The sequence below is a fragment of the Gopherus evgoodei genome, chromosome 3 (genome assembly GCF_007399415.2).
Source record: "Gopherus evgoodei ecotype Sinaloan lineage chromosome 3, rGopEvg1_v1.p, whole genome shotgun sequence".
In the NCBI taxonomy this organism is placed as follows: Eukaryota; Metazoa; Chordata; order Testudines; family Testudinidae; genus Gopherus; species Gopherus evgoodei.
The window spans coordinates 156,852,916-156,872,516 of NC_044324.1; the positions used below are offsets into that span (position 1 = coordinate 156,852,916).

Here is a 19,601-nt window from a genome sequence, read left to right on the forward strand (position 1 = left end):
ATATAACGTGACCCAATATAACACTAATTCAGATATAACATGGTAAAGCAGTGCTCGGGGGGGAGGGGCAGAGCTGTGCACTCCAGTGGATCAAAGCAAGTTTGATATAACGCGGTTTCACCTGTAACACGGTAAGATTTTTTAGCTCCCGAGGATAACATTATATTGAAGTAGGTGTGTAGAAGTTAAAGTTGGAAAAGACCTGTTATGTCATTTTATTTATCCCTGGTACCAATGCGAGGTTGTTCTCTATGCTGCCACCTCCCATGGTTTGACTAATGTGAAATAATTTAAGCAATGGGAATTCTGCCACTTCTGTTGGACTGTTCCACATCCTGATAGCTTTCCACACTAGGAAGTTATTTAATAATTGTGTTACTGCTAACTGCATCCTAGGCTTGAAGTTAGTCTGAGGGAAGGGATAAAGGGGACAACAGACATCATGAAGAGGAACAGGCACAGACAGAACAAAAGAGACCTGGGCAGAGGGATATGACCAGAGTTCTCATGACACTTTTCCTATTTTAGCTCTTGGAGGAAAGTGAATTTAAAAAGCATAGAAAATTAGGCAATGTTGCAAATACCAGTGAGAACAAAAAAATAATCAAAAGGACCCAAAGAAACTAAAACTACAGGTAGCAAATTTCACTATCACATTCAGCCTGGGAAAATGCAGGCTAATACACATTGTGGGGGAGGCAGGATGGTCAAATAATCTGAAATGCTGATATTCAGTGAAGGAGTAATGTTAAAACAAATTTCAGGGTGAGAATGAAAATTTTACTGTGTAAAACAGCAGCTATAAGTCAGTGTGATTTGACATTGAATACTCAGAAACATCCTATCACAGACCTCAGAAGTGAGAGACCTTCTCTAGAAAGTTTTGGTGAGATATCACTGTTAAAATGGTAGATATTTCCAGGAACCTCAACGCTGCCAATACATGGACATGTTGGTAACTATACTCAATCTCGCATGGCAAATGTTTATTCCTTGCTTTTTCTTCCTCCTGCGTAGGTGATGGAAGCCACACTGGATGTAATTGGCCAACTATTTTTCATCATGTCTATTCAAACACTGAAAAATCATCTTCAGTGTTTGATCACAGAACTCCTGCATCAGTATGGGACCAGGATACAACATTTTTATGTCACAGAGGTGAGCAATCCAAGGGTATGTCTGTTATTAGTGACTAGAGGAGTTAGATTGCTCTTCATTACCACAGAACCATTGTTTTCATGTTGTGAGGAGATACTGATTCCAAGCCTAGGCTAGGTCTGAAAGGAGCTGGGCAGGGACATATATCTAGAGTAAGGAACAGATGAGGAACTGGTTAGATATTTTTCAAAAAAACAGAAGAAAAACTGGGAATAGGATGCAACCAGTTGAACCACTGGCCTGATCTCAAATGATGGCCGGTGACAGATTCAGGGGCCTATGGAATGAAGGATATGGTCTGCTTCTTGTCCCTGGAGATTCAGGAAGTACAGAGACAAATGTGGGTTAAATTCAGCCATTGATAGGCTATGTGGATAACCTTTCATAATTAGAAGGAGAGTTCCATAGCTGATTGGTTCAATAGATAATTCTTTATTACTCTTTTCTTTTTTACCACAGTGCCTGTGCCATCTTCTGGATGCTGTACTGTGCCACAGGAAATGGAGTAAGAGGTTGTACCATAGTCTGGACAATATTCTCAGTACTCTATTCACTCAGGTAAGGAGGGTTGACTCCAATTAAGAATGGAAAATAATGTCACTTTGCTCCAGATGGCACTCTTGGTCGATAGTTGATTTTGCCCTTTGCAGTTGTCAGCTCTCCATCACTTTCCTGTCTCTTGTCCTGGGCTGTTTCGTTTCTCAGATATCTTAAAGAAGAGTGAAAAATCTAACATTTCTGCAGAGGGCTGTCAAGACTGAAATTTTTAGGGATGATTTTCCCTGCTATTCCATTGAGAGGAGAATGCCAGCTCCTAGGATGGAAGCACTGCTATTGCCTTCTCTGTCATCACAGATCTGTCCCTCTTCATCTACTGTTCTCTTCTCTGTCACACGGGGCACTGCCTTTCTCTCCAGCTCTCTTCTCAGGTCAGGAAGTGGGTGCTGCTTTCTCCTCAACAGGAAAGGTTCATCACAAGACCTCTTTTGAGAGTAAGAACCTAACAACCTCCCTTGGAGGAATTCTCTCTTCTGATGCACCAATCAGAGTCACACGGACTCTTGTTCTTCTGTCAGTGGAAAACTTAACAAACGTATCAGAGACTGTCTTGGGTCACTCCTGTGGGGCTGAATGAAGCAAATATGTTCATTCTCTTTTAGAGGAGCTGGTTTGCTAAATATTCCTGGGGTGTTGAAGGAACAGGTTTTCCAGCTTCTGAGAATGTTTCAAATCCTCCTTTGCTGTGGCACCATGTGTCTGTGACAGAAATTTCTTCTGTTTTCAGGTTTGCGCTAAGACTGAAATATCTGATACGCTAAGTAACTGGAACCAAACTTCTGCATTGCGAGCCTTCCAGGTGCTGGGTAAGAATAGAAAGAAACATTGAAATGAAACAACAGTAACAGGATCTCAGATTCCTGACTCTTCTGAAAAACCGCATTTGGAAATGTGGTGATGGGTTTTCCTCCCTTTACGTCACTTGTTATTAGTCAGACTTCTCTTCTGTTAGGTCCTATTTATCAGGAGGATATTATGGCTTTCCTCAGAAAGCCGATGGAGGGTGCAGAAGAGGTGGAGTGCACTGCAGCTCTCACAGTCTTGAGAGAAGTTACCCAAGAGCGTAAGTAAGAAAGGAAAGCGCAAGAATGGAACTGTGGTGGGGGAGTTTGTCTGCCACTTGCTTATATTCTCTCTGGCACTAGCAAGTGCCATCAGCTCCTCCCTTTCACGAATACCAAATGAATTATCAGTGTGCCTCTGACTGTCAACCCCGGGGACCAGGTGTTTTCTTGTCTGACTTCAGTGGAACCGTGTCCCAGCTGAGGCTCTTGCCCCAGATTTTTGGAACCAGCCTCTTGTGTGCATGGCAGATTTAAGCTTGGTGTTAGAACTTTGTGTGTGAATGAACAATTTTATATTTGAAATCTGAATTCAAGCATAGATTCCCAATCTTAATTCATGTTCACAACCTTACTGATGTACTAATAGTGCCAGATCCTCAGCAGGTATCAACCAGCATAGCCCTATTCAGTCTCAGTCTGGCAGCAGAAGCAGGGTCGGGCAAAACAATCCTCACCATGATAGGGCTGTCTCACATGATTAGGGTGAGGCTTGCAACATATTGAAAGAGTCCCAAAATACCTGTGGTGTGATGCAATGCTACTATGCCGTGATGGTGCATCATGAAGTGGTGATGTAATCTTACAGTATGACAGTGGTTGTGCTTACATAACTTTTCCTGGAGCACAAAGTCTAAGAAGAAGTTAACCAAATATTTATCTAATCCATAAAAAGGCAAGAAAGCTGGTAAAGGAAGTTAAAAAGAGTGAGGAGCTTCTTGTGATAGACTCCAGCCAGCCAAAACCCCTGTCTGTATTCCTTTCAGCTCCCCATATGGACAAAGTAAAAGACACCATGGTGCAATCTGTGGCTCTCCTCATACAGGAAAACAACTATCAGGTAAGAGAACACTCAAATGTCTGGGAACAGATTTGTCTTAAACTTGTAGAGTGGGAGATGAATGTATAGAATCACCAGTGTAACTAATGGGAAGGATTTTGCCTGTTAGGCTGGGACAGATTGTTTGCACTTTGGCTCTGACAACAGGGATGATGCAGCTGCATTCTCTGATTTCTCATTTATGATCAGCAAGACCCGATCATCTACTCAAGAAGCACAATGTAAAAAACTCTACTGTGGGGATGAGCATTTCAGACAGTGTGGTGCACGATGGAATTTTTAAATATCACTGACGATCTTCATTTGTGTGTCTCTTGGAGGTGAAAAGTCCTCTCTTGCAGCTGATTAGAAGTTTTGCATGCTGTGGCTATCTCATCCTGCCAGGAGGCAGTGTACTTGTGGATTTTCTCATTCGGCAGTGTGAACTCCCTGTCTTCACCGTGGTAAGAAACAGAAAAATGTCTCCACTTATTTTTAATCCTCCTGGCCTCTTAACAATTATTGTTACCCTTTCCCTGGATCTTTCAAACTCTGCTATACCTTTTCCTGCCATGAGTGTATATACCACTATGTATAGGGTTACCAGATAGCAACTGTGAAAAAATGGGACAGCGGGTGGGGGATAATAAGCACTTATATAAGAAAAAGTCCCCAAAAATGGGACTGTCCCTTTAAAAATGGGATGGATGGTTACCCTAACTATGTACCATTGATGTAGAAAATATCATACTATGTTCTGTATAATTTTCTGCCCCTTACTGCTGTCTTCGCCAGTATCCACCAATTACATTTATTTAAGTTAAAGGGATGGTGTCAAATATGTTTTACACGAAAATGCAGGTTTTGGTTTTTGTAAAAACAAAAAATTACAAACTTTAATGTGAATGGGAATGATTTCACTTTTTCAAAATGTCACTGAAAAGTGCTTTTGGGACATGGCAAGCTGGGAGAAGGAAGGGGATTTAATTGGGCTTCAATTGTTTTCTTAAAGACTGCTGTGTTTGGACTCAAATAATTATCTTTTAAACATTCCTCTAGATACCTGCAGTCACCCAAGCACTTACTCTATCCCTCTTCCCCTCCATCACAATGTGGTTAGAAGGCAAATAGATAAACTTGTCCTGATTTTTCATCTATTCATAGAATCCTGAAGGTGACTGGGATGAAGAGGCAGTCCAGGTGTATAGTATCAACACCCTAAACCTGGTAAGCATGAATACACATGGGCTGATCAAACTTTCCAGTAGTTCCACCTAAAGGGTTCCCCCTGACTTCCTCACCTGCATGCACCAGCTGAGACATGCCTCAAAAGGATGTTCTTTTGGATGTATTCCTCATGAGAGACATCTATATGCAAAAGAGCCTGGGTTGGTCACGAAGAGGGCAGTATGTGATTGGCTAGGAAGAGAGGAAAGGAGTACCTTGGATCCCGCTAAGTGCTGAGTTCTTCTTGTGAGATGTTGAGTATGCTTAACTCCCTTTAATTTCCTTGGCATTCGAGGGGACATGTTAACTTACTGGAGGTGCTTAGCATACCAAAGGAATCAGGACCATAATGAGAAGGAAGAATCAAACAAAACAGTATAGATTTGGATGGGCTATTGTGAGAGGCAGAGAAAAGCAGTTGTATCTGCCATTAAGTAAGAGGTCAGAGTTCTGAAGTATTGGTTAAGAAGTAGCAATTTATTCCCATTGATAAAAGGAAAGTCACAAGAGAGCTGATGTTGCATGTGTAACACCGACAGACCCCAGTTGTCATCGGGCAGGATCAACCCTGGGACTTCTGGAGCTAAATGCATGAGCCTTTACTGCATGAGCTAAAAGCCACATAGCTCTTAGCTAAGGCTGTAGAGCAGACTCATTAATCTCTTTCTAAGTGATCTCAGTGCCACTACACAGGACAAAGCACCACACCTAGGAGGTGCGTGGGTTACACATGTATAAAGATATCCAAACCTTTGCTGTTTGTTGCTTTCAGGTGCCCTGGAAAATGCTATTGCAGTTTGTGTGCCCTCTGGAGTATGTCAACACTTTGATCCCCATCTGCAAAACCTTGACATCTTTGTTCATAAAGTTGGGGAAAGGAGGCCTATCTCCTTACCTGGCGGAGTTCCACAGACAACGTTAGTATCAGAACACCTACATTTAATTAAATCTCCTTCAAAATATAAGATATGAATGAAACTTCCTGCTGGAGAAGGTTACTGGACTGACACTAGTAAGGTACCTAGCCTTTTAGCAAGAGGCAATACAATTCTTGTGGAATCTTCTCATGCAGTCAGAGCTTACCCAACTCCTCAGTATACACTCTTACATTACATATGGAAAGACATAAGCAACCAGTGAAAGTGCTGCATTTCATTCCAGTTTTCATACACTGACCAAAACTCTTGTCAGCATTCATGTTTTGAATGCTAGAAATCTATAAATAAAGAGCCTTATGAGCAGGGAGATGTACCTAAAAAGAAGCACAAGTGTACAAGGAAATTTCCCAGGAAGGTGAAAATCATGCCCAGCTATATTGGTTCTGCCTTGAACTATTTAGAGAGCAACACAAGTCTTTGTTTGCGATCACTGTCTCCTAGAGATCATTTTTTTATTATAGAGTAGACTGGATTGAGACACCGTAAATAGCTAAAGGTTGCAAAGCAAAGCTCCAAGAGGCATATAAATACTCTGGGGCTGCCATTATATATGTTTATATGAAGACAATGGTGTTCAAAAGGTTCCAGAATCTACATAATTGTTTTCTGTTTTACAAGCATCCTTTCTTTATAGTTTTCCAACTCTGATGTCTTTTACTTATCCAGTTGTCTTTCCATCCAGTTACTTCTCACTTCTTACCCTTTAAGTATCTTTAGTTTTAATGCTCTGTGACTCATAGCAGGGATGCTGACAGGAGTCTTGGACACCTGGCCAGGTGTTTAAATGCTCTGTTTTATTTTTGAGCATACTCACCTGTCCAAGAAGGGGGAGGGTAGCTCTGTGGTTTGAGCATCAGCCTGCTAAACCTAAGATTGTGAGTTTAATCCTTGAGGCGGCCATTTAGGGATCTGGGGCAAAAATCCGTCTGAGGATTGGTCCTGCTTTGAGCAGTGGGTTGGGCTAGATGGCCTCCTGAGGTTCCTTCCAACCTTGATATTCTATATTCTAAGAGTGGCAAAACTGAGACTGACCTTATAACAAGTTAGAGAACAACCCTGTTGATCAGTAAACACTATCTACAGGTTTTAAAAAATTGTCTAATCTCTAACTCACAGCTCAGTGTGTTGCCCCCAGCTCTCCAGTACACTCAATGAGTTTCCATTTCTTTTTATGACAGCAACTGAACTCCCAACCCCTCAGGCACTCCTGCTACATCTTTTGGTAAGCAATTCTTCCTTTAACTCATCTATTTGGTCCAGGAAGCTTTCATTTAGTTCAATAATAAATCATAAAACATTTAAAATATGTCATCTATGAAGCCAGAGTTTGCAGTGGTTGGGCCAGCTGAGCCTTTCTTAAATTATACCGGATGGTGATGGGCAGTGACCATTTCAAAGGATAATCTTCCAGATCTGCCTGCACATCATGGCTGGATCACTTAGGGTCTCTGATGCTGTCTGGTATGGCAACAGGAAATTGAAAGCAGGCCTCTGTGGCTATCTGTGTGAAATAATCTCTGACATGAGGGGGACCTGCAAATGCCATTTATGCTATAAATAAATAAACCTGTTCCAGACTGCCCTGATCTCCATCCCAGCACAAGCAACCTGTTAAGAGACAAAATGAAGCATTATACTTCAATCTCCCAACCTTTCCTTTTGCTGCTAGAGTCTTGAATTGAACGCTGGCTCTTCATTTTCCAGGTGATTTCATTGTATCCCTACAAACATGGAGGCTGTGGGGTTGTTGCTCTCCAACTGCTGCATGCTCTCCACCCTCTCAACTCTCTCCATCCTGTGATTCATTCAGATTTGGGACAGCTGTGGATGGAGATGATTCCTGAGCTTATACAATATCTAGAAGGTAAGGAAATGGGAGGTGGGTTCCCAGAACAGCTGCTGTGTGTGACAGGCTCTGAGTCAACTCTCCTGTTGATTCAGAGTACACTTGCATGGTCCCATGGAAGTAGTATGCATCTGTGTTAAGGCAGCTCTTATAGACTTACACAGTCCTGCTCCCACTCGAGTCATTTAAAGTTTTGCTTATTTCAGTGGTAGCAAGACCGGCTCATAGTGGTTTATCCAGTCCAACACACCACTGTGGATTGACATTTGCTCTTGAGTCAATACATTGTAATACAATCCATTTCTTCCAGCTTCACTGGGTTTAGGTCTGAACCTAGATGTACAAACACACTTCAGTCTTCCTATTGGCTTATGCTCCATTCTTGTTTCTTTTCCTGTTTGACTGGAGATCTGATGAGTGAGGCAGGTCAGAACTCCCTCCACACCTCCTGAGTGCATTAGGGACTTTCTTTCCTAGTAGCCCTGGTTCCCTGAGTCAGATCTGGAAGGGAAGGAAAATCTGTTTGCCAACCTTGGTTTTTTTCCTATATTATTTAGCTAGGATCAAATCCTGAGGTCCTTAGTCCTTATTCAGGCTCTCATTGACTTTTCAACAGGAATTTTCCTGTGTGGGGGTGCAATGGGGGTGAAGGGTCATAAGTCTCTAAATATAGCCCTGGAAATGCCAGCTGTGCAGTATCTCCATCAGCTTTGATAATAACTTTTTCATAGATCCATAGATATTCAGGCCAGAAGGGACCATTCAATCATCTAGTCTGACCTCCTGTATAACATCTAGAAGAATTTCTCCCAGTTACCCCGGTATTGATCCCAATAAATTCTGCTGAGCTAAAGTATATCTTCTAGTCTTGATCTAAAGACATCCAGTCTTGATCTAAAGACATCAACTGATGGAGACTCCACCACTTACCTTGGTAATTTGTTCAAGTGGTTGAATAGTTTTCTTGCATGCAATATGTGTATGTTGATCGCCAAGCTAAAGCACACATCCTAGCTGATACATCTCACTCTGTACTGGTATTTGGAGTCTCCATTATGTCTTGCTGAGTCAATCTGAACAGTGTTCAAAACACTTTTGCTGACAAGCTGCATTTCTGCCCCTTCCAGCACATAATGAAGGAACTCTGGAAGAGGAGAAATGGAAGAACAAGCTGCTTCAGGTAACATTCATCCTCTCTAGGGGCCTTTAGCTCTTCAAAAATGTGTCTACTGTGTTCCACCTATGTTCAGCATGTGTCTATACTGCACAAGGGAACCACTGCAGGAGCATCTGTACCATAAAATGATTGGTTGACTTACCTGCTCTTGCCAACTGTGTGCATCCACATAGCAATAAAACCACGTTTGTGCATCCACATACAGCCCATTTTACAGCAAGGTTGTAGCAGTGCATTCTGGGATTCCTGAAGCATCCTATTTTCCTCACTGCCCTGGGGAGAAAGTACCCTGCGCTGAGTCAATATCCAGTGAAACACACTTTGCTCAGTGTACCTAGCATAGTTATGCTAGTTAGCGGGCCATGGGGTAATGGTAAGTCTTCACCATGTCATAACCCTACCCCCACTTTTTCTGAAGTATCTGGTACTGGTCATTGTTGGTGACAGAATACCAGATTAAATAGGCTTTCTAGCAATTCCTCTGTTCCTAATGTCTTGCATCAATAAAAGACCCTCAGACTAGCTGTCTCTAAATGTCGGGCTATTCGCATACTTTGAAAATAGGTAGCAATGAGTTTGAAGAGCTGTAAATATTCTTCCTAACAGAGACTTTCTCCCTACCCCGATCAGCTTTTAGAAAGGTCAGTGGAAGCCATTATGGATGATGCATGGTCCTGTGAGCTCGCAAATGAGATTCTTGTGAAAAGCAAAAGCTATTCTCAGAGGTGCCAAGATAAGGTCAGTTCTGGGTTTTGGGTTTAGGGTTTAATGAATAGGAGTGAAACAACAAATGCAGACTACCTTCATTAGGAGAGGTTTCTGGGGAGATGAAAGTATGCAAGAGTGGCTGGATTACAAGGTGCCCAGGGTCAGTGTTTAAGAAATACATATTAAAGCTCTTGCTATGGGGATCTGTAAGTGATGCAGCATTAGAACAATATGTTCAATGGGGCAGTTGTCCCTAATGGCACCAGAATACCTGACACAGTAGAATTCTACAGTGCAGAGAATTTCTACCCACTCCTTTTACTCTTCAGTCATAAAATTTAGCTTAATTGCTCTCTCCTTAATTTCATCTCCTGTTCTTGTATTTGTGTCTTCTTCCATGCTGCCCTTTATGCTGGGGAAGGACCTTTGAGTCCTGTGTGTCAAAGCCCTCATCCAGCAAAACACTTAGGCACATATTTATTTTTCAGCACATGTGTAGGCCTCTTGATTTAACCATCAAATTTATATGGGGAAACCTACAAAAACACAGGATTATTTGTTAGACAAAGTGGAATTAATATTCTCTGCTAGAAGAATTTTAAATTTCCATTTGGCTTTCATTGACGTCAGTGGGACTACTCAGATGCTTAAAGTTCAGCATATGCCGCAGTGCTTTGCTGGATTGAGGTCTAAACGATTACGCTCTCCTCATTCCAATGCTCTTTTAAAACACACTTCTGCCATAAGTCTTAGGTGGTGATCCACCCCAAAAGTGTATATTGAATATTGCGTGCTGCGGTGGGACTACGAAAATGCTTGCTAATAACCCAGCATATATAATCTACTCTTTGTGGGCAAATTATGTTTCTCATGTGTGGTATTCCCATTATACTGTCTTCTCTTCTCTGGTTCTCCAGCTATGGGGCCAGATCCTCAAATGGTGTAAAACAATGTAGTTCCAGTGAAAATTGGAGCAGCTGGTATTCATAACTTATTAGACTCCTACAGTGACATGTGGTCATGTCTTCTTCAAGCCAGAATCGAACCAGTGACCTAAGGATTCCTATAGGCAACACCGCTACAGTCCTCCACCCTACAAGCTGAGCTTGATCATATGTCACTTTAAGACTTCATTACACCACTTTCCAGCACACAGGTATACAGAAAGACTTACAAGTAAACAGAGCCATTTACAACCAATTGTCCTGGTTAACGGGAGTCATTAAGATTCCAAGCCACCATTAATGGCCCACACTTTGCATAATTACAATAGGACCTCAGAGTTATATTTCATATTTCTAGTTTCAGATACAAGAGTGATACATTTATACAAATAGGATGAACACACTCAGTAGATTATAAGCTTTGTAATGATACCTTACAAGAGACCTTTTGCATGAAGTATATTCCAGTTATATTATAGTCACAATTGTTAGCATATTTTCATAAAATCATATGGAGTACAATGTCACAGAGGTCACAGTGTAACTGGCTCTAATTAGTGTTCCAACAGACTTCACAATTCTTTACTCATAGCCCATAATGATGTGAAGTTCTTTCAAAGATATGAAAACACCAAAGAAATTATTTCTTCTTATATACTGTAAATGGTGAGTTTTAAGATTTATTAATGGGGAATAATCATTCCCCTGTATCTAAAGATAATCTTGTATTTTTACAGTTTTTCCCATATAAATTTTATGGGGCAGTTCTACGGGCATCAAGAAACAGAGATGTAGTGAGAGAGTACCTCAGCATTATACTGCGGACTTCTCAGCAGGAGGAAGCTGAGAGAGAGGTGAGGGAAATGGAGGGGTCATCAATGAATCTCTGTGGAGAGAGAAAGGGACTAATGAGAATTTCCATAGACTGGAGAGGGGGGCATAGAGAGAAATGGAAGAGTGACCAACTATCTCTTTGTGAACTAGAATGGGAGAAATTACATAATCTTGGAGTGGAGGAGGGGAAAGGAAGAGGAATATAAAGGCTATCAAAGATCTCTAAGCAGACTAGGGAAAGGAGGAGAATAATGATGGAGGAGATAGTCTGTGCCTCCCTATACAAATGGAATAGAGACCCTCTAAAGCTTGGGAAGGGATGTGGAAGTGAAGTGTGGGTGGTGGAAAAGTTGGGGTGGAGGGTACAGGTGAGGAACAAGGAAAGGGAAATGTTCAATACTGAAGCCTGACTCTGTGTTTTAGGGGATTGCTTCTGCCATCAGTCTCGTAGCTACCCGTCACCTCAAGGACATCTTGGTGGTGCTTCAGGAATTCATTAACATTCTGAACCCAGACGAAAGCTCACCCAGTGAGGTACAGCTGACGTGTTGTTTTACTGTGAAACCAGGGCTCAAGTGAGGCTTGCAAAGCAGACAGGTTTCTCAGACTCCCCTCCATCCTTTCTTTTCAGTGACACTTCTGGGGTCATCTGTACTTGTTTAAAGTTACAAAGGAGAGTGCTGCCTTTTTCCAGTAGGAATTGCATTTGTAGAAGAATGGGTTGCACTACCTGATGATGTGTGATCTTTTAGTGAAAGACCTGTGACCTGGTCACTTCTGGGCCCAGGACAAACTGTTGCAGGGCCCCCAGTCCAGTGGGTGGAAACAAAAGGCCTGCAAGAGGGGCACCACCTGCAGCAGACTCGTTCAGCACCAGCAGATAGGCCTGATGGGAGACGATTGTTTGACCTCTCATCCCTCAGGGAAGCTCTGGTAGGGAGCAGTCTCTGAATCAGTTCCTCCCCTGACTGAGCTGTACTCTCCCCTTTTAATATCTTGCTCTGGACAGATAGCGGGGGGGAAAATATGTTGCCTCATGTGCCACTAGACACAGGAGATTCTAAGTCTAAATAACTTTCCCTTTTAACCCTTCCCTCCAAGCCTGACACCTATTGCAGGTGTAGTGTGGCTGGGTAAGGGTTGACTGCATCCAGAGCACCTCATTTATATGCCTCATCACAGACCCTCTTGTAATGCACATGTACAAGGTGGGAGAGTTAAGGTTGTTTTGGGAACTTGAATTTTCTGTGTTTGTGTGATTTAAAATCTCTGCCTTCATGTTGCAATAACGTTGCTTATTGATACAAACTGTGGGCCCAATTCTGCAAAGTCTTGTTCATGAGAGTAGTGTATTCTCTGTGGGCTTTGAAAAGATTATTCAGGTGAGTAAAGGACTGCAGGAATGAATTCTGAGAACTGTTACCCCATTGTCTTGGAGGCCACTTCAGTGTGCTGGAGTTACTGCCCCGCACAGGAGAAGATGCTGCTTAGCTTTCCCCTGTTTCAGTATTTAAACTTCTGTCTCCTGAAAGAGGATGGCACTGACCCAACATCAGGCAAAACTGATCATTTTGGCCACACAGCTCTGTCTGCTGAATACCTAGACAGAGTAAATGTGATAATGTAAACACAGTTTAGTCCTGAAATTTCTCCCCCCTCCACCCCAGCTCATCACTAGAGGTTAAGGGAGAGCTCATTCAGACCCTGCTTACACAATGGATATTTCTCTTGCAGTATCGCATCTGTTGTAAATTGCCTACTTCAGATTTTTACTCAAGAGTGGATGTCCTTTTAAGAGAGAGACCGGATTTGCTCTAGTTCAATCACAAGTTATTGACCTCAGTAGAGTTCACTCACATGGCAGAGAAGAATAATTCCCTCTTCCACTGCAAGAATCACTGGGTGAAATCCTATGGTATGCAGGAGGTCAGACTAGATGGTCAGAATGGTCCCCTCTGGCCATAAAGCCTATCAATCTCAGCTCTTCTGAGAACCTCTCCTTCATCTGCAGGTTTTCTCTTACCTATGGACAATTTTCTAGCACTGAATATTTGGAGAGTGAAGCAGTTCTGTTGGTGCGCGTGTGTGTGTTTGTGTGTGTGGGGGGGCTTTGTCCATGAGAGAGTGATCTGGAAAGATGAGTTTGCATTTATCTCCCTTTCTACCACAGGATGCACAGCAGAATAAGTGGAGTATGGCTTCCAACACCCTTCACCTTTGCTATGACCAGGTGGCCAAGGAAACAAAGGACAACATTCTGCCGTGGGTGGACCACATCCTGTCCCAAATGTTATACCACTACTGTCGCTACACTGCCTCAGCCACGGTACTATGAACATGGACTATTGCTATGGATATTTTTCTCTTCCTTAAGCTTTAGAGTTCCTGGGGTGCAGCAATCTTTGTTTTGGGCTCAGCTTGTCTCCACTAGGAAGCTGACAGGAAACTATCTGCTGGGACATCATCCATTATTGCTTCTCCTGTGAATGTTCTGGAAAGGGGTCACCGTAAGGGCCACTTATCTGCATTGCATCCACAGCATAAAAACATAGGGATTGCCATACTGAATCAGATTAGTGATCCATCTAACTACTTTTCCTGATTCTGAAGTAACAGTTGCTGTTCTATAATACCCATGATCTTTCCTTTTTTAAAGAAATTAAGAGTTCTTTAAGCAGAACAAAGATTTCCAGTTTGGTGTTTTTTGGTGTGTCAAGGTTCCTTCCCCACTCTGAACTCTAGGGTACAGATGTGGGGACCCGCATGAAAGCCTCCTAAGCTTATTTACCAGCTTAGGTTAACAGTAAGCTGCCACCACCAAGCCTGTTCGAAATCTTAGGGAAAAGCAACTTGGAACTCTGCCTTTCCCCCAAAATTTTCCAAGTCTCTAACCCCCCCCTTTCCTGGGCAGATTTGAGACTAATTCCTCCCCCACCAAGTCCTTACACCCCTTTTCCTGGATAGGGTTAAGAGTATACCTTCACGAATTAGTCCTGTTGTACACAGATCCAAAACCCTTGGATCTTGAAACAATGAAAAATCAGTCAGGTTCTTAAAAGAAGAATTTTAATTAAAGAAAAAGGTAAAAATCATCTCTGTAAAATCAGAATGGAAAATTACTTTACAGGGTAATCATATTCAAAGAGCCCAGAGGAACCCACCCCCCCAGCCTTTGGTTCAAAGTTACAGCAAAGAGAGGTAAACCCTCTAGCAAAAGGAACGTTTACAAGTTGAGAAAACAAAGATAAAACTAAAATTCCTTGCCTGGCTGTTACTTACAAATTTGAAATATGAGAAACTTGTTCAGAAAGATTTGGAGAGCATGGATTGATGTCCAGTCCCTCTTAGTCCCAAGAGCGAACAACCCCCAAAACAAAGAGCACACAAACAAAAGCCTTCCCCCTCCCCAAGATTTGAAAGTATCTTGTTCCCTTATTGATCCTTTGGGTCAAGTGTCAGCCAGGTTACCTGAGCTTCTTAACCCTTTACAGATAAAAGAATTTTGGTGTATCTGGCCAGGAGGGATTTTATAGTATTGTACACAGGAGGGTTGTTACCCTTCACTTTATAGTTATGACATGGTGTTTGAAAAACTGCTCCAGAAAAAGGTAAGGTACAGTTAGCAGGTCCCTTCCCTCTACACTCCCTATGCCTCTCCCTTGTCTGTTTTCAGATGTTTCTGAGGGTATGTCTACACTACGGGATTATTCCGATTTTACATAAACCTGTTTTTAAAACAGATTGTATAAAGTCGAGTGCACGCGGCCACACTAAGCACATTAATTCGGCGGTGTGCGTCCATGTACCGAGGCTAGCGTCTATTTCTGGAGCGTTGCACTGTGGGTAGCTATCCCGTAGCTATCCCATAGTTCCCGCAGTGTCCCCCACCCACTGGAATTCTGGGTTGAGATTCCAATGCATGATGGGGCAAAAACAGTGTCGCGGGTGATTCTGGGTAAATGTCATCACTCAATCCCTCCTCCGTGAAAGCAACGGCAGACAATCATTTTGCGCCCTTTTTCCCTGGATTGCCCCGGCAGACGCCATAGCATAGCAACCATGGAGCCTGTTTCGCCTTTTGTCACTGTTACCGTATGTGTACTGGATGTTGCTGACAGAGGCGGTACTGCAGCGCTAAACAGCAGCATTCATTTGCCTTTGCAAGGTAGCAGATATGGTTACCACCCCTATTGCACTGTCTGCCATTGTAAATTGGTGATGAGATGACGGTTTTAAATCATTTTGTACCCTTTGCAACTGGAAATTGGCCATGACTGTTATCAAGCATTTTGTACCATCTGCTGCTGTCATGGGTGCTCTTGGCTGGCCTCGCTGAGGTCGACTGAGGGTGCATGGACAAAAATGAGAATGACTCCCCGGATCATTCCCTTCTTTATGTTTTGTCTAAAAATAGTCAGTCCTGCCTAGAATATGGGGCAAATCTACTAGAGAGCCAGAGAGCACAGCTGCTCGGGGTCAGAGCCCCAGAGATCCCGCAGAAATGATGAGCTGCATGCCATTCTAGGGGTGCCACTGCAACAACCCCACCCATTGCTTCCCCCCTCCTACACTCCTCCTGGGCTACCATGGCAGTTTCCCCCCATTTGTGTCATGAAGTAATTAAGAATGCAGGGATAAGAAACACTGACTTTTTAGCGAGATAAAGTGAGGGGGAGGCAGCCTCCAGCTGCTATAATAGTCCAGGCAGGACATTAAAGAACGGAGGGGAGAGGAACGCAGTCTCCTGCTGCTATGATAGTCCAGGGAGTACAGAATCTTTTCTTTAGACATGAAAGGAGACGTAGGGGCTGATGAAGCTCAGGCTCCAGCTGCTATGATGAGTACGGTTACCCAGCATTTTGTACCGTCTGCCAGGAATGACAGGGAGTCATTCCCATTTTTACCTAGGTGCCTCCAGCCGACCTCACCGAGGCCAGCCAGGAGCACTCACAGGATGACGACGAGGATGGCTATCAGTCATTTTGTACTGTACCATCTGCCACCCGGGAAGGGAGGGGAGAGGATGCTGCTGTTTAGTGCTGCAGCATCCCATCTACCAGCAGCATCCAGTAGACATACGGTGACATTGAAAAGTGGCGAGAAATGATTTTTTTCCCTTTTCTTTGAGTGGGTAAGGGGGGGGTAAATTGATGACATATTCCCTGAACTACTGGTGACAATGTTTTTGACCCTTCAGGCATTGAGAGCTCAGCCAAGAATGCAAATGCTTTTCGGAGACTGCAGGAACTGTGGGATAGCTCGAGTCCTCAGTCCCCCTCCCTCCCTCCATGAGCATCCATTTGATTCTTTGGCTTTCCATTATGGTTGTCACACAGCACTGTGTTGAGTCCCTGCTGTGGCCTCTGTCTATCATAGCCTGGAGATTTTTTCAAATGCTTTGGCATTTCGTCTTCTGGAACGGAGCTCTGATAGAACAGATCTGTGTCCCCATACAGCGATCAGATCCAGTATCTCCCGTACGGTCCATGCTGGAGCTCTTTTTGGATTTGGGACTGCATCGCCACCCATGCTGATCAGAGCTCCACGTTGGGCAAACAGGAAATGAAATTCAAAAGTTCGGGGGGCTTTTCCTGTCTACCTGGCCAGTACATCCGAGTTCAGATCGCTTTCCAGAGCGGTCACAATGGTGCACTGTGGGATACCGCCCGGAGGCCAATCCCGTCGATTTGCGGTCACACTAACCCTAATCCAACATGGCAATACTGATTTCAGTGCTACTCCTCTCGTTGGAGTGTATCGATATAAAGGGCCTCGTTGTGTGGACGAGTGCAGGGTTAAATCGGTTTAACGCTGCTAAATTCGGTTTAAACGTTTAGTGTAGACCAGGCTTGAGACTAGTAGGTGATATTGGCAGTTGCCTTTTCTAGCAAGGCGAGCTTCTGAAGTGTTGTCCAAATATAGTGATCTCACTTGTCACTTGGTCATGAGAACTGGAGTCAGGGAGAAAGGGGGGATTTTCTGAGATATGCCTTCTCCTCATGTCCTGAGAACAGAAGGAGGTTTGTCAAATTCTTGGTCACAGGATCTGGTGTAGGGTGTAGAAAATGTCTCTCTTTACATCAGATCATGGAAAGTGAGGGGGTATGATCAGTGTTACTAATGGATATTTTTATAGGTATGGTGACAGGCCAGTTTCAGGCTGTTCCCTTCTTATTTAAATTAAACTGAAAAGTTTACCTCTGGTGTAGCTTTTGATTTTTCAGATTCATATTCTAGTGGTTAGAGTGATTGTTATTACTGTAGATGGTGAGTTACAGCCTTAATGAAATGTTCTGTTAATCATGATGATTAAAACAAATGATACTTGTATGAAGATACTAGATACATATGGACCCCTTTTTATGTTCCTGTATTTCAGTGGGTCATAAGGTCGCAACACATAAGTTATCCTTGCTTCTGAGTTCAGCCAATGAGAACAGATATTGGATATTAGTTGGCTAGAAAAAGAATATTTCTTAGGCTATGTGTACACTAGCACTTTTGTTGGTAAAACTTTTGTCTGTCAGGTTGTGGGGAAAAACACCCACATGACTGACATATGTTTCAGCGACAGAAGCACTGGTGTGAGATGCTCTCCCGCTGATATAGCTATCACCTCTCATTGATGGAAGTATTATTATGCAATGGGAGAGCTTTCTTCCGTTAGCATAAAGCGGCCACATGGGAGACCTTACAGTGGCGCAGCTGTGCCAATGTAAAGTCTCTAGGGTAGACACAGCCTTAGAATGTGGAACAGGGAGGATGGGTAAGGGACAGTATCTCATTATACTATGTTTTGACACAAACACTCTAAGGCGCTATCTAGATTAAGATGTAAAGGCATGATCTTAGCTAACTTGATCTAATTAACATCTTCTAAAACTCTAGCCTAGAGAAAGTCATTGTGTTTTAGTGTCATAAACTTGAATTAAGGCCTGGCAGAGGGGAAGATGTAAACATTTTACTCTACCAGTAGAAGTTAGCTAGCTGGATCTAACATCTCACCTTTATATTCTAGTCTAGCCACAACCTAAACTGCTTTATTTCTCCTGACATTGAGGTCTGTGTGATTAATCCACTAAACTATCTTTCTCCCCATTTCTGGTGGGGTTTAGAACTTAGGTCTGAAGCTGAGCTTTCTGAAATCAATGGCTGCATTCACCAGAACTGTTGGCGACATCACCCAGAAAGCAAAAGAAGCCCATGAATTCTCGCAGAAAGCTGTCATTGTGGCATTCATGGTGGTGAGTGAAATATATAAATGGGACCAAATTCAGCTCTCATTTACAGTCTTAGAGTAACTCCATTGAAATCAGTGGAGTTAATCACATTTTACACCCCAGAAATGAGTGCAGAATCTGGCCAAGGGTCTCTGTTCATTGGGTAATTATAGAGAACTCTGAGCAACGCTGACAGTAAAAAGCTGGGTGTGATGGAATTTATACACAGAGCTCCCACATTTTGAGCACATGGCAGCCGTACACAGAGCTCTGGCACTTTGATTCAATGAACCCTACTGGAACCTGGTTGCAAGGCTGGTCCAAGCATATCTGGGATCTTCCATGGTTCCACTGATCCACTTTGTCCCCACTTACAAATATAATTGTCATTTTATTTTATACTAGTCCACACATCCCCTATAAATCAGGGCAAATTGACTGAAGGTGGGGCCAATGTGGGTTTGTGGCAGCTTGGCTGGGGGTGCAGAGAGGTTGGGGTGGCCTGGTTTGCAGGATGAGAGGTGTGGGGACAGGAAGAGGAAGCAGCAGGCAGCATGAAGTGATAGCAGTGTCAATGATCACAGTAGACAGTCATACCCAGTGGTTAGAGCAGGAGTGCGTAGCCGAGAGTCAGAGCCAGGAATCTGAGCCAAAAGTCAGAACTAAGTTTACCAGGAGTGAGGCAAGATGGGGGCAAGGCAGGAGCAGGGCTAGAACAAGGCAAAAGCAAAACTGGAATAAGGTGGGAGCAATTCTGGGAACAAGCAAGTGCAGGAGCTACTGCAGCTGTGTACAAATAATTTGAACAACTGCTGAACTGTTGTTGCTGCTGGGCTTAAGAGCTGGTCTGCTGAATCTCCTGACCAATCAGCTGGTGTAACCAATCAGTCAGTCTACTACAGCCAGCTGTGCTTGTTAGGTTGCCCAGATACTGGTTCTGCTGCAGGCTCTGCTTCCAGATTGGCTCTGCTGCAGACCCTCATTCCAGATAATACCCCACCCACACTCCCAAGAATGCCTCAGAGGGGCCTCAGAGCTTGGTTTCTTGGAGTACTTCTGATGGAATTCTTACAACAGGTCTGGAGCATGGATGTTCTCTACTGGTTCCCA

General features: G+C 43.3%; 2 protein-coding genes across 2 annotated transcripts in view; both read left to right on the plus strand.

Annotated features, from left to right (window-relative positions):
- Positions 1–1,411: 1,411 nt before the first annotated feature.
- Positions 1,412–11,850, plus strand: LOC115649413 (maestro heat-like repeat-containing protein family member 1). Its single transcript, XM_030558354.1, has 14 exons — positions 1,412–1,498; positions 1,618–1,716; positions 2,444–2,522; positions 2,669–2,779; positions 3,545–3,618; positions 3,939–4,061; positions 4,762–4,824; positions 5,597–5,741; positions 6,941–6,984; positions 7,467–7,626; positions 8,736–8,788; positions 9,392–9,523; positions 11,175–11,291; positions 11,695–11,850. Exons 1-14 carry the CDS (start codon positions 1,412–1,414, stop codon positions 11,848–11,850), a joined length of 1,443 nt encoding a protein of 480 aa, XP_030414214.1.
- The window catches only part of LOC115647565 (maestro heat-like repeat-containing protein family member 7), a 47,544-nt gene continuing 39,170 nt past the window's right edge, over positions 11,228–19,601 (plus strand). Inside the window, exons 1-4 of the mRNA XM_030554279.1 lie at positions 11,228–11,291; positions 11,695–11,805; positions 13,442–13,597; positions 18,387–18,515. Of these exons, the coding sequence (XP_030410139.1) occupies positions 13,466–13,597; positions 18,387–18,515 (261 nt within the window). The 5' untranslated portion in view covers positions 11,228–11,291; positions 11,695–11,805; positions 13,442–13,465. The remainder of the gene's footprint in view (positions 11,292–11,694; positions 11,806–13,441; positions 13,598–18,386; positions 18,516–19,601) is intronic.

Coding starts and splice junctions, on each gene's coding strand:
- LOC115649413 (XM_030558354.1), top strand. CDS start 1,412: ATGGCCGGTGACAGATTCAGGGGCCTATGGAATGAAGGATATGGTCTG. Junction 4,825..5,596: donor GTATCAACACCCTAAACCTG/GTAAGCATGAAT, acceptor TGTTGCTTTCAG/GTGCCCTGGAAAATGCTATT. Junction 5,742..6,940: donor GGCGGAGTTCCACAGACAAC/GTTAGTATCAGA, acceptor TTTTTATGACAG/CAACTGAACTCCCAACCCCT.